The following is a 14,815-nucleotide window of genomic DNA, read 5'->3' as shown; positions in this document are numbered from 1 at the left end:
CCCCCAATTGGCATCTGGGACCCCCCAAATGACCCCCGGGACCCCCCCTCCCGATGTTCCCAAAACCCTGCGGTGACACTGGAGGGGGGGGGCGCAGCAGGACCCCAAAATCCGGGAGGGGGGAATTGGGGGGGCTCCGGAGGGATCTGGGGGTACAGGGGGGAGAGTCTGGGGTGTTTTGGGGAATGGGAGGGACTCGGGAGAAGTTTTGGGGTGTGGGCGAGGGGGTCGGGAAGTTTTGGGGTTCAAATTTGGGGTCCCGGGAAGATTTTTGGGGTTCGATTTGTGGGCACGGGACAGTCACAGCAAAAACTTGGCAAACCAGGGAGGTTTTGGGGCCCAATTTGGGGTCCCAGGGAGGTTTTGGGGACCAATCTGGGATCCCAGGGAGCTTTTGGGGACCAATTTGAGGTCCCAAAGAGCTTTTGGGGTCGAATTTGGCGGCACAGAGCGGTACCAGGGAATTTTGGGGTCCAGTTTGGGATCCCGAGGAGCTTTTGGGGCCCAATTTGGGCTCCCAGGCACCTCCCAGGCTCCAATTTGGCACCTCAGCACCCCAAAACCCCCAACCCCCCGCAGCACCCGGGGGTATTTCAGGACCACCACCCCCCCACCCCCTCCCCATCGCACCAGCACCCAATTAAGCCCTTTTAGGGTGGGGGGGGGGCGCCCTGATACCCCCTGATCCCCCACCCCAACCCCGCTAATCAGGGCTCGGGGGCGATTAAGACCCCCCAAAAGCCGCTTGCCGAGCGCCTAAGCCCGGCTTGGCCAGCGCCGGCTCCCGGATGAGCCGGGCTCAGCCGCGCTTTACCTCCTGAGCCCCGATTATTGGGGGGGGGTCCCATCCGCCCCCCGCCCTATAAAAGATCCGCCCCGTCGCCCCCCACCCGCCCGTCCGTCCGCGGTGTCACCGTCACCGCCAGCATGCAGAAGTCGTGGAGATGCGGGACGAGCTCCCCGAGGATTTCTACATCCCCATGACCCTGGAGACCACAAACCTGACGGCGCTGAGCCCCTTCCTGGTCCCCCAAACCCACCTGGGCAGCCCCGGCATCTTCAAGGCCATGGCGGCCTTCATGTTCCTGCTGGTCTTCCTCGGCGTCCCCATCAACGCGCTGACCGTGGTGTGCACGGCCAAGTACAAGAAGCTGAGGTCACACCTGAACTACATCCTGGTCAACCTGGCGGTGGCCAACCTGCTGGTGGTGTGCGTGGGCTCCACCACGGCCTTCTACAGCTTCTCCCAGATGTATTTCGCCCTGGGGCCGCTGGCCTGCAAGATCGAGGGGTTCGCCGCCACGCTGGGCGGTGAGGGACGGGGAATGGGTGGGGGTGCTGGGGTTGGGGGTGTGGGAGGTGAACTACGAGGTCACCGTGGTCTGGCGGTGTTGGGTTTGGGGGCGCTGGACATGAAGGTAGAAGGTCATCATGGTCTGGGGCTGTTGGGTCTGGGAGTGGTTGGGGGTGTGGGATGTGGGCTATGAGGTCACCATGGTCTGGGGATGTTGGGTTTGGGGGCGCTGGACATGAAGGTAGAAGGTCACCGTGGTCTGGGGGTGTTTGATCTGGGGGTGGTTGGGGGTGTGGGATGTGGGCTATGAGGTCACCATGGTCTGGGGGTGTTGGGTTTGGGGGCGCTGGACATGAAGGTAGAAGGTCACCGTGGTCTGGGGGTGTTTGGTCTGGGGGTGCTGGGTCTGGGGGTGTTGGACATGAGGGTGTGGGCTATGAGGTCATCGTGGTCTGGGGGTGTTTGGTTTGGGGGTGCTGGGTCTGGGGGTGTTGGACATGAGGGTGTGGGCTATGAGGTCACCATGGTCTGGGATGTTGGGTTTGGGGATGTTGGACATGAAGGTGGAAGGTCACCGTGGTCTGGGGGTGTTTGGTCTGGGGGTGCTGGGTCTGGGCGTGTTGGACATGAGGGTGTGGGCTATGAGGTCACCGTGGTCTGGGGGTGTTGGGTTTGGGGGTGGTAGGGTGTGGGATGTGGGCTATGAGGTCACCATGGTCTGGGGGTGTTGGGTTTGGGGGTGTTGGACATGAAGGTAGAAGGTCACCGTGGTCTGGGGGTGTTGGGTTTGGGGGTGTTGGGTCTGGGGATGTTGGACATGAGGGTGTGGGCTATGAGGTCACCATGGTCTGGGGGTGGTAGGGTTTGGGGATGTTGGACATGAAGGTGGAAGGTCACCGTGGTCTGGGGGTGTTTGGTCTGGGGGTGCTGGGTCTGGGCGTGTTGGACATGAGGGTGTGGGCTATGAGGTCATCGTGGTCTGGGGGTGTTGGGTTTGGGGGTGGTAGGGTGTGGGATGTGGGCTATGAGGTCACCATGGTCTGGGGATGTTGGGTTTGGGGGCATTGAGTCTGGGGGTGTTGGACATGAGGGTGTGGGGTAGAAGGTCACCGTGGTCTGGTGGTGTTGGGTTTGGGGGCATTGGGCATGAAGGTAGAAGGTCACTGTGGTCTGGGGATATTGGGGTTGGAGGTGGTTGGGGGTGTGGGACGTGGGCTATGAGCTCACCATGGTCTGGGGGTGTTGAGTTTGGGGGCATTGGACATGAAGGTAGAAGGTCACCATGGTCTGGAGGTGTTGGGTCTGGGGACACTGGGGGTGTGGGACACAAGGTCACCATGGTCTGGGGACATTGGGTCTGGGGGTGTTGGGTCTGGGGGCGCTGGGTGTGGACACTGGGGTGTGGGACACTGGGGGTGTGGGACACTGGGGGTGTGGGACATGGGGCACAAGGTCACCATGGTCTGGGGACATTGGGTCTGGGGGCGTTGGAGGTGTGGGGCACAAGGTCACCATGGTCTGGGGACCTTGGGGGTGGTGGCACTGGGTGTGGGGACGCTGGGGGTGTTGGCTGTGGGGCAGAAGGTCACTGGGGTCACTGAGGACATTGGCCATGGGGACAGTTGGCCAAGGAGCACCAGGTGTGGGGACACCGGGGAGAGGGACAGGGGGACACAAGGGCATGGGGACACCAGGGATGGGGGACAATGGGGACAGATGGACACCATGGCATTGGCACAGGACAGTGTCCCTGTGGTCGCTGGCCGTGGTGGCCATGGTGGGGATGGCACAGGGGGTGGTGACAAGGATGTCACCTGTGTACCCCATCCCCAAGCTTGGTATCCCTGTGGTCGCTGGCCATGGCGGCCATCGTGGCCATGGTGACAGGGATGTCACCTGAGGGATGGTGTCCCTGTGGTCACTGGCCGTGGTGGCCATGGTGACAGGGATGTCACCCTAGGGATGGTGTCCCTGTGGTCACTGGCCGTGGTGGCCATGGTGACAGGGAGGTCACCGGTGTCCCCTGTCCCTAGGGATGGTGTCCCTGTGGTCGCTGGCCATGGTGGCCATGGTGACAGGGGTGTCACCCTAGGGATGGTGTCCCTGTGGTCGCTGGCCATGGTGGCCATGGTGACAGGGAGGTCACCGGTGTCCCCTGTCCCTAGGGATGGTGTCCCTGTGGTCGCTGGCCGTGGTGGCCATGGTGACAGGGAGGTCACCGGTGTCCCCTGTCCCTAGGGATGGTGTCCCTGTGGTCACTGGCCGTGGTGGCCATGGTGACAGGGGTGTCACCCTAGGGATGGTGTCCCTGTGGTCACTGGCCATGGTGGCCATGGTGACAGGGGTGTCACCCTAGGGATGGTGTCCCTGTGGTCGCTGGCCGTGGTGGCCTTCGAGCGGTTCCTGGTCATCTGCAAGCCCCTGGGCAACTTCACTTTCCGGGGTAGCCACGCGGTGCTGGGCTGTGCCATCACCTGGATCTTCGGCCTCGTCGCCTCCGTGCCCCCCCTCTTCGGCTGGAGCAGGTCTGGGGGGGTCTGGGGGTCCCGGGAGGGTCTGGGGGTCCTGGGGGTTTGGGGGTCCTGAGGTGTCACGGGGTCCCCAAGGTTTGGGGTTCAAATGGGAGCTGGGGATCCCTGGAGTTGAGGATCTGCGGAAGGTTGGGGGGGGGGGTCTCAGGTCGATTGGGGGGGGGTCCCAGGAGGGTCAGGGGGGTCCCTGGGGTCAGGGATCTCTGGGGGGTCTGGGGGTCCCAGGGGGGGCGGGGGTCTCTGGAGATTTGGGCTTCCAAGAGGATCTGGGGGTCCCTGGAGTTGGGGATCTGGGGAAGATTGGGGGGTCCCAGGTGGATTGGAGGGGGGTCCCAGGAGGGTCAGGGGGTCCCCGGGGTCAGGGGTCGCAGGGGGGTTGGGGGTCCCGGGGGGGGGGTTGAGCCTTCAAAGGAGGTTGGGGGGGGGTCTTGGATGGGGTGGGGGTTTTGGGGGGGTTGAGGATCCTGGAGGGTTTTGGGGGTCCCGAGGGGTTTTAAGGGTCCGGATGCAGATCAGGGGTCCCGGGGGAGGCCCGGGGGTCCCCGGAGGGGTTCGGGGGTCCCTCAGCCGTGCGACCCCCCCCCCCCTCAGTCGCGCCCCCAGACCCATCCCGCGGGTCGGGAGTGCCCGGAATTGTCGGGGATTTGGGATCCCGGGGGTCCCAGGGATTTTGCTGATCCCGGGGGCGGCTCGGGGGTCCCGGACTGGGTTCGGGGGTCCCGTGGGCAGTGCCCACCCCCCCCGTGCCCCCCTCCCCAGCTCCATCCCCGAGGCGCTGAGGAGCTCCTCCGCTCGGGGGTCCGGGAATTTTCGGGGATTTGCAGGATCGGGGATCTCGGGGAGCGGGTCGGGGGTCCCGGGGGCGGTTTGGGGGTCGCGGGGGTGGTTCGGGGGTCCCGCTGAGGTGTGACCCCCCCTGCCCCCTCCCCAGGTACATCCCCGAGGGGCTGCAGTGCTCGTGCGGCCCGGACTGGTACACGACGGAGAACAAATGGAACAACGAGTCCTACGTGATTTTCCTCTTCTGCTTCTGCTTCGGCTTCCCCTGGCCGTCATCATCTTCTCCTACGGGCGGCTGCTGCTCACCCTGCGCGCGGTGAGGGGATTTTGGGGGGTCTTGGGGGTTCCGGGGGGTCCTGGGGGGTCGGGGGGATCAGGGGAGCGCTGGTTCCTGACCGGGATCATCTCCGGCGGGCGGCTGCTGCTCGCCCTGAGCGCGGTGAGGGGATTTTGGGGGGTCCCGAGGGGGATTCTGGGGGTCTTGGGGGGGTCCCGGGGAGGATTCTGGGGGTCTTGGGGGGTTCCGGGGCGGACCCGGGGGTCCCGGGGGGTCCTGGGGGCTCGGGGGGATCAGGGGAGCGCTGGTTCCTGACCGGGATCATCTCCTGCGGGCGGCTGCTGCTCGCCCTGAGCGCGGTGAGGGGATTTTAGGGGGTCCCGGAGGGGATTCTGGGGGTCTTGGGGGGTTCCGGGGGGGATTCTGGGGGTCCTGGGGGGTTCTGGGGGGGTCCCGGGGCGGACCCGGGGGTCCCGGGGGGTCCTGGGGGGTCGGGGGGATCAGGGGAGCGCTGGTTCCTGACCGGGACCATCTCCTGCGGGCGGCTGCTGCTCGCCCTGCGTGCGGTGAGGGGATTTTGGGGGGTCCCGGGGGGGATTCTGGGGGTCTTGAGGGGTTCCGGGGGGGATTCTGGGGTCTTGGGGGGTTCTGGTGGGCTCCCGGGGGTCCTGGGGGTCCTGGGGGCTCGGGGGATCAGGGAGCGCTGGTTCCTGACCGGGATCATCTCCGGCGGGCGGCTGCTGCTCGCCCTGAGCGCGGTGAGGGGATTTTGGGGGGTCCCGGGGGGGATTCTGGGGGTCTTGGGGGGTTCCGGGGGGGATTCTGGGGGTCTTGGGGGGTCCCGGGGAGGACCCGGGGGTCCCGGGGGTCCTGGGGGGTCGGGGGGATCAGGGGAGCGCTGGTTCTGACCGGGATCGTCTCCGGCGGGCGGGCTGCTGCTCGCCCTGAGCGCGGTGAGGGGATTTTGGGGGGTCCCGGGGGGGATTCTGGGGGTCTTGGGGGTTCTGGGGGGTCCCGGGGAGGATTCTGGGGGTCTTGGGGCTCCTGGGGGGGTCCCGGGGGTCCTGGGGGGTCGGGGGGATCAGGGGAGCGCTGGTTCCTGACCGGGATCGTCTCCGGCGGGCGGCTGCTGCTCGCCCTGAGCGCGGTGAGGGGATTTTGGGGGGTCCCGGGGGGATTCTGGGGGTCCCGGGGGGTTCTGGGGGGGTCCCGGGGAGGATTCTGGGGGTCTTGGGGCTCCTGGGGGGGTCCCGGGGGTCCTGGGGGGTCGGGGGGATCAGGGGAGCGCTGGTTCCTGACCGGGATCGTCTCCGGCGGGCGGCTGCTGCTCGCCCTGAGCGCGGTGAGGGGATTTTGGGGGGTCCCGGGGGGGATTCTGGGGGTCTTGGGGGGTTCTGGGGGGTCCCGGGGGTCCTGGGGGGCTCGGGGGTCACACGGTTTTTTGGGGTACACGGTTTATTGGGGGTGCAGGGGAATTGGGGTGCTGTGGGGGTGGGTGGTCCTTGGGGGGACCCCAAAGCGAGGGGAGGGGGCAGTGCTGGGGGTCAGTGCTGGGGTCTGAGACCCCTCCCCGTGTTTGAGACCCCCATGGGTCACCGGCATGGTTGAGACCCCCATGTCTGGCCCCATAAGTGACCCCAATGTGAGACCCCCACAAGTGACCCCAATGTGAGACCCCCATGTGTGACCCCATAACTGACCCCAATGTGAGACCCCCATGTGTGACCCCCAATGTGAGACCCCCATGTCTGACCCCACAAGTGACCCCAATGTGAGACCCCCCATGTCTGGCCCCATAAGTGACCCCAGTGTGAGACCCCCATGTCTGACCCCCAATGTGAGACCCCATGTGTGACCCCATAAGTGACCCCAGTGTGAGACCCCCATGTCTGACCCCCAATGTGAGACCCCCATGTGTGACCCCATAACTGACCCCAATGTGAGACCCCATGTCTGGCCCCATAAGTGACCCAATGTGAGACCCCCATGTGTGACCCCATAACTGACCCCAATGTGAGACCCCCATGTCTGACCCCCAATGTGAGACCCCCATGTGTGACCCCACAAGTGACCCCAGTGTGAGACCCCCATGTCTGACCCCATAACTGACCCCAATGTGAGACCCCCATGTGTGACCCCACAAGTGACCCCAGTGTGAGACCCCCATGTCTGACCCCATAACTGACCCCAATGTGAGACCCCCATGTCTGACCCCATAACTGACCCCAATGTGAGACCCCCATGTCTGACCCCATAAGTGACCCCAATGTGAGACCCCCATGTCTGGCCCATAAGTGACCCCAATGTGAGACCCCCATGTGTGACCCCACAAGTGACCCCAATGTGAGACCCCCATGTGTGACCCCACAAGTGACCCCAATGTGAGACCCCCATGTGTGACCCCACAAGTGACCCCAGTGTGAGACCCCCATGTCTGGCCCATAAGTGACCCCAATGTGAGACCCCCATGTGTGACCCCATAACTGACCCCAGTGTGAGACCCCCATGTCTGACCCCCAATGTGAGACCCCCATGTGTGACCCCATAACTGACCCCAATGTGAGACCCCCATAACTGACCCCCAATGTGAGACCCCCATGTGTGACCCCATAACTGACCCCAATGTGAGACCCCCATAACTGACCCCCAATGTGAGACCCCCATGTGTGACCCCATAAGTGACCCCCAGTGTGAGACCCCCATGTCTGACCCCATAAGTGACCCCAATGTGAGACCCCCGTGTCTGACCCCATAAGTGACCCCAATGTGAGACCCCCATGTCTGGCCCCATAAGTGACCCCAATGTGAGACCCCCATGTGTGACCCCATAACTGACCCCCAGTGTGAGACCCCCATGTCTGGCCCCACAAGTGGCCCCCATATCCCCCCATTTCCATCCCCACATCTGGCCCCGTATCTGACCCCATATCCCCCTATAGCTGACCCTATAGCTGACCCCAGATCCCCCCGATATCTGACCCCATATATGGCCCCACATCTGACCCCACACTGTCCCCTATATCTGACCCACACCTGACCCACACCTGACCCCATACCTGACCCACACCTCACCCCATACCTGACCCATACCTGACCCATACCTGACCCACACCTGACCCCATACCTGACCCATATCTGACCCCATATCTGACCCCATACCATCCCCCATATCTGATCCATTAACTGACCCACACCTGACCCCATACCTGACCCATATCTGACCCATATCTGACCCCACACCATCCCCTATATCTGACCCATTAACTGACCCACACCTGACCCCATATCTGACCTCATATCTCCCCTATGTCTGACCCCATATCTGACCCACACCTGACCCCACACTGACCCCACACTGACCCCTCTACCTGACCCACACACCTGACCCCACACTGACCCCTCTTCCTGACCCACACTGACCCCACACTGACCCCACACTGACCCCTCTACCTGACCCACACCTGACCCCACACTGACCCCTCTTCCTGACCCACACCTGACCCCACACCTGACCCCACACTGACCCCTCTACCTGACCCACACCTGACCCCACGCTGAGCCCCGTCCCCGCCGTCCCGCAGGTGGCCAAGCAGCAGGAGCAGTCGGCCACCACGCAGAAGGCGGAGCGCGAGGTGACCAAGATGGTGGTGGTGATGGTGCTGGGCTTCCTGGTGTGCTGGCTGCCCTACTGCGCCTTCGCGCTCTGGGTGGTGACACACCGGGGACACCCCTTCGACCTGGGGCTGGCCTCCATCCCCTCCGTCTTCTCCAAGGCCTCCACCGTCTACAACCCCATCATCTACGTCTTCATGAACAAGCAGGTGGGGACACGGGGACACGGGGACAGAGGGAAATGGGGACACGGGGACGTGGGGATACGGGGATGGTGAGGACACAGGGACACGGGGACGTGGGGACAGAGGGAAATGGGGACACGGGGACGTGGGGGATACGGGGATGGTGAGGACACAGGGACACGGGGACGTGGGGACAGAGGGAAATGGGGACACGGGGACGTGGGGATACGGGGATGGTGAGGACACAGGGACACGGGGACGTGGGGACGTGGGACATGGGGATGGTGAGGACACAGGGACACGGGGACATGGGGACAGAGGGAAATGGGGACACGGGGATGTGGGGACACGGGGATGATGCGGACACAGGGACATGGGGACATGGGGACGGAGAGAAATGGGGACATGGGGATGTGGGGATGTGGGGACACAAGGACACGGGGACACGGGGATGGTGAGGACACGGGACACGGGGACATGAGGACACGGGGATGTGGGGACATGGGGATGTGGGGACACGAGGACGTGGGGACACGGGGACATGGGGACACGGGGATGTGGGGACGTGGGGATATGGGGACACGGGGACGTGGGGATATGGGGACACGGGGACACGGGGACGTGGGGACATTGGGATGGCGGGGCTGGTGGGGACAGTTGGGGTGATGGGGGTGGTGGGGACAATGGGGACAGTGGGGGGATGGGGGTGTTGCTGTGAAGCTGGGGGGCCTCTGTGGGTCTGGGGCTGTTCCTGTGGGTCCCTCCGCTGTGGGTCTGGGGTCCCTCCGTGGGTCTGGGGTCCCGCTGTGGGTCTGGGGTCTCTCTGTGGGTCCGGGGCTGTTCCTATGGGTCCCTCCGTGGGTCGGGGGTCCCACTGTGGGTCCGGGGCTGTTCCTATGGGTCCCTCCGTGGGTCGGGGGTCTCTCTGTGGGTCCAGGGCTGTTCCTGTGGGTCCCTCCATGGGTCGGGGATCCCTCCGTGGGTCTGGGGTCTCTCCGTGGGTCCGGGGCTGTTCCTGTGGGTCCCTCCGTGGGTCGGGGGTCTCTCCGTGGGTCTGGGGTCCCTCCGTGGGTCTGGGGTCCCGCTGTGGGTCTGGGGTCTCTCTGTGGGTCCGAGGCTGTTCCTATGGGTCCCTCCGCTGTGGGTCTGGGGTCCCTCCGTGGGTCGGGGGTCCCGCTGTGGGTCTGGGGTCTCTCTGTGGGTCCGGGGCTGTTCCTATGGGTCCCTCCGTGGGTCGGGGGTCCCACTGTGGGTCTGGGGTCCCTCCCTGGGTCGGGGGTCCCGCTGTGGGTCTGGGGTCTCTCTGTGGGTCCGGGGCTGTTCTTGTGGGTCTGGGGTCCCGCTGTGGGTCTGGGGTCCCTGCGTGGGTCGGGGGTCCCGCTGTGGGTCTGGGGTCCCGCTGTGGGTCCGGGGCTGTTCCTGTGGGTCCCGCTGTGGGTCTGGGGTCCCTCCGTGGGTCGGGGGTCCCGCTGTGACGCCCCCCGCCCGCAGTTCCGCTCCTGCATGCTCAAGCTCGTGTTCTGCGGCCGGAGCCCCTTCGGGGACGACGACGACGTGTCCGGCTCGTCCCAGGCCACGCAGGTGTCCTCGGTGTCCTCCAGCCAGGTGTCCCCGGCGTAGGGCCCGGCCCCGCCGCGGGGCTGCCCCACGGCTCTGCCCCACCGCGGGGCTGCCCCACAGCGGGCCCGACCCAGCCAGAGCTGCCCCACACCGGGCTCGGCCCTATATCGGGCTCGGGCCTCTATCGAGCTCTGCCCCACATCGGGCTCGGCCCTATATCGGGCTCGGCCCTATATCGAGCTCTGCCCCACATCGGGCTCAGCCCTATATCGAGCTCTGCCCCACACCGGGCTCGGCCCTATATCGGGCTCGGCCCTATATCGAGCTCTGCCCCACATCGGGCTCTGCCCCATAGCAGGTTGGGCCCTATATCGGGCTCGGCCCTATATTGAGCTCTGCCCCACACCGGGCTCTGCCCCATAGCAGGTTTGGCCCTATATCAGGCTCGGCCCTATATTGAGCTCTGCCCCACACTGGGCTCAGCCCTATATCGGGCTCTGCCCCACATCGGGCTCTGCCCCATAGCAGGTTTGGCCCTATATCGGGCTCTGCCCCACATCGGGCTCTGCCCCATAGCAGGTTTGGCCCTATATCGGGCTCTGCCCCACATCGGGCTCTGCCCCATAGCAGGTTTGGCCCTATATCAGGCTCTGCCCCACATCGGGCTCTGCCCCATAGCAGGTTTGGCCCTATATCGGGCTCGGCCCTATCTCAAGCTCTGCCCCACATCGGGCTCAGCCCTATATCGGGCTCTGCCCCACATCGGGCTCTGCCCTATATCGAGCTCTGCCCCATATCAGGTTTGGCCCTATATCGGGCTCGGCCCTATATTGAGCTCTGCCCTATATTGAGCTCCGCCCTATATCAGGCTCTGCCCCACACCGAGCTCTGCCCCACATTGGGCTCAGCCCTATATCGAGCTCTGCCCCATATCAGGTTTGACCCTATATCAAGCTCTGCCCCACACCAGGCTCTGCCCCACACCGGGCTCAGCCCTATATCGAGCTCTGCCCCACACCGGGCTCTGCCCCATATCAGGTTTGGCCCTATATCAGGCTCTGCCCCACACCAGGCTCTGCCCCACACCAGGCTCAGCCCTATATCGAGCTCTGCCCCACACCAGGCTCTGCCCCACACCGGGTTCAGCCCTATATCGGGCTCAGTCTCACAGTTCTGCCCTATGGAGGGCTCTGCCCCATATCGGGCTCTACCCTATAGCGGCTCTGCCCCATGGCAGCTCTGCCCCACATCGCTCTCAGCCCCACGGCAGCTCTGCCCCCCCCGCTATGGGGCAGCCCCACGGCTCCGTTGTACATAACCCCCCCTCCCCCCCATTAAACACTGGAGACGCAGCCGCTGCCTCTGCTTTGGGGGCCACGCCACAAGTGCCCCACAAGTGCCCCCAGACCCACAGGTACCTCCCCAAATGCCCCACAAGTGCCCCCAGACCCACAGGTACCGCCCCAAATGCCCCACAAGTGCCCCCAGACCCACAGGTACCGCCCCAAATGCCCCACAAGTGCCCCCAGACCCACAGGTACCGCCCCAAATGCCCCACAAGTGCCCCCAGACCCACAGGTACCGCCCCAAATGCCCCACAAGTGCCCCCAGACCCACAGGTACCGCCCCAAATGCCCCACAAGTACCCCCAGACCCACAGGTACCGCCCCAAATGCCCCACAAGTGCCCCCAGACCCACAGGTACCGCCCCAAATGCCCCACAGGTGCCCCCAGACCCACAGGTACCGCCCCAAATGCCCCACAAGTGCCCCCAGACCCACAGGTACCGCCCCAAATGCCCCACAAGTGCCCCCAGACCCACAGGTACCGCCCCAAATGCCCCACAAGTGCCCCCAGACCCACAGGTACCGCCCCAAATGCCCCATAAGTGTCTTTGCAGTGTCCCCAAGTGCACCTGCAGTGCCCCCAGCCCCACAAGTGCCCTCCAAGTGCCCCCCAAATGCCCCACCAGTGTCCTCGCAGTGCCCCCAGCCCCACAAGTGCCCCCCAAATGCCCCACCAGTGTCCTCGCAGTGCCCCCAGCCCCACAAGTGCCCCCCAAATGCCCCACCAGTGTCCTCGCAGTGCCCCCAGCCCCACAAGTGCCCCACAAAAAGTGCCCCACAAGTGTCCCTGCAGTAACCCCAAGTACCCCCGCAGTGCCCCCAGCCCCACAAGCGCCCCACAGGTGCTCCCAAATGCCCCCGTGTTGCCCCCCAGGTGCCCCCCAAGTGCCCCCGCAGTGGGGCGCGCGGCCGAGTTCTGCCAGTAGTGAGCTTTTTTCCCGGGAAAAAGTTCAGAACTAGCGGAATTCCGGCCGCACGGCCCGGGGGGGACACGGGGGGGACACCCCACGGGGGACACCCCATAGGGGACACCCCACAGGGGACACCCCACGGGGACACGCAGCACCCGTGGAGTCCTTTGGTGGCCGCACGGTGACTCGTGGTGGCCCCAGAGCAGCCCCACAGCACCCAGTGGTGGCCCTTGGTGGCCCCACAGTGACCCACGGCACCCGCTGGTGACCCACAGCAGCTCGTGGTGGCCCCACGGTGACCCACAGCAGCCCCACGACAGCCACCAGTGGCTCTTGGTGGCCCCACAGCAGCTCGTGGTGGCCCCACGGTGACCCACAGCAGCCCCACGACAGCCACCAGTGGCTCTTGGTGGCCCCACAGCGGCTCGTGGTGGCCCCACGGTGACCCACAGCAGCCCCACGACAGCCACCAGTGGCTCTTGGTGGCCCCACAGCGGCTCGTGGTGGCCCCACGGTGACCCACAGCAGCCCCACGACAGCCACCAGTGGCTCTTGGTGGCCCCACAGCGGCTCGTGGTGGCCCCGGAGCGGCCCCAAAAAGCACCCACCGGTGGCCCTTGGTGGCCCCACGGCAGCCCCACAGCGACCCCCAGCCCTCCCCCCCCCCCCCCCAGTGACTCCCAGTGACCCACGGTGACACGCGGTCGCCACCGGCGGCTCTTGGTGGCCCCGGAGCAGCCCCGGAGCAGCCCCCCAAGTGACCCACGGCACGCGCTGGTGGCCCTCGGTGGCTTTGGTGGCCCCACGGCCGCTCCTGGTGGCCCCACAGAGCCCCCCAGAGCCCCGAACCCCCTCCCCCCCACGCCCCCCCCCCCCCAGCACTTACCTGCCGCCCCCCGGGATGGGGGGGGGAGATGGGGGGTGGGGGGCACCGCCCGCCCCCTTTGCACCCCCAATTTGGGGGGGTCCGGCCGCTCCCCAAGCCAATCCCCCCTCCCCCCCCGAAACCCACGGGACCCCCCAGAGACTCCCCGGAACCACAAAGCCTCCCCAGGGACCCCCGGAACGGCCCCAAAACCCCTCAGAACCGCCCCAAACCTCTCAGAACCGACCCAAAATCCTTCAGAACGGACCCAAAACCCCTCAGAACCGCCCCAAAACCCCTCAGAACCGCCCCAAAATCCTTCAGAACCGACCCAAAATCCTTCAGAACCGAACCAAAACCCCTCAGAATCGCCCCAAAATCCTTCAGAACGGACCCAAAACCCCTCAGAATCGCCCCAAAATCCTTCAAAACCGACCCAAAATCCTTCAGAACTGCCCCAAAACCCCTCAGAATCGCCCCAAAACCCCTCAGAATCGCCCCAAACCCCTCAGAATCGCCCCAAAATCCTTCAGAACCGCCCCAAAACCCCTCAGAACCGCCCAAAAACCCCTCAGAACTGCCCCAAAACCCCTCAGAATCGCCCCAAAATCCTTCAGAACTGCCCCAAAACCCCTCAGAACTGCACCAAAACCCCTCAGAATCGCCCCAAACCCCTCAGAATCGCCCCAAAATCCTTCAGAACGGACCCAAAACCCCTCAGAATCGCCCCAAACCCCTCAGAATCGCCCCAAAATCCTTCAGAACCGCCCCAAAATCCTTCAAAACCGACCCAAACCCCCTCAGAATCGCCCCAAAATCCTTCAAAACCGACCCAAAATCCTTCAGAACTGCCCCAAAATCCCTCAGAACCGCCCCAAAATCCTTCAGAACGGCCCCAAAACCCCTCAGAACCTCCCCAAACCCCCTCAGAACCGATCCAAAATCCTTCAGAATCGCCCCAAAACCCCTCAGAACTGCCTCAAAACCCCTCAGAACCGCCCAAAAATCCTTCAGAATCGCCCCAAAATCCTTCAGAACGGCCCCAAAATCCTTCAGAACCGCCCCAAAATCCTTCAGAATCGCCCCAAAACCCCTCAGAACTGCCTCAAAACCCCTCAGAACCGCCCAAAAATCCTTCAGAATCGCCCCAAAATCCTTCAGAACGGCCCCAAAATCCTTCAGAACCGCCCCAAAATCCTTCAGAATCGCCCCAAAACCCCTCAGAACAGCCCAAAATCCTTCAGAACGGCCCCAAAATCCTTCAGAACCGCCCCAAAATCCTTCAGAATCGCCCCAAAACCCCTCAGAGCCTCCCCCAGAGCCCCCCGAGAACACGCAGATCCTCCCTAGAGCCCCCCAGTACCCCCCCGAGACCCCTGGGCCCCCCCAGAGCCCCTCAAAACCCCTCAGAACCGCTCCAAAACCCCTCAGAACCGCCCCAAAATCCTTCAAAA

General features: G+C 64.7%; 1 protein-coding gene across 1 annotated transcript; it reads left to right on the top strand.

Annotated features, from left to right (window-relative positions):
- The first annotated feature begins 934 nt into the window (after nt 1–934).
- On the top strand, nt 935–10,566 carry LOC137467134 (blue-sensitive opsin-like). Its single transcript, XM_068178691.1, is given in 6 exon segments — nt 935–1,311; nt 3,651–3,819; nt 4,757–4,860; nt 4,863–4,921; nt 8,464–8,703; nt 10,171–10,566. Coding segments are annotated over 6 exon segments (1,068 nt in total). The 5' UTR covers nt 935–944; the 3' UTR covers nt 10,300–10,566.
- The last annotated feature ends 4,249 nt before the right edge of the window (nt 10,567–14,815 follow it).

The sequence above is a fragment of the Anomalospiza imberbis genome, unplaced genomic scaffold, assembly GCF_031753505.1.
Source record: "Anomalospiza imberbis isolate Cuckoo-Finch-1a 21T00152 unplaced genomic scaffold, ASM3175350v1 scaffold_52, whole genome shotgun sequence".
Taxonomy (NCBI): domain Eukaryota; kingdom Metazoa; phylum Chordata; class Aves; order Passeriformes; family Viduidae; genus Anomalospiza; species Anomalospiza imberbis.
This window is presented reverse-complemented; position numbering and strand designations above follow the sequence as displayed.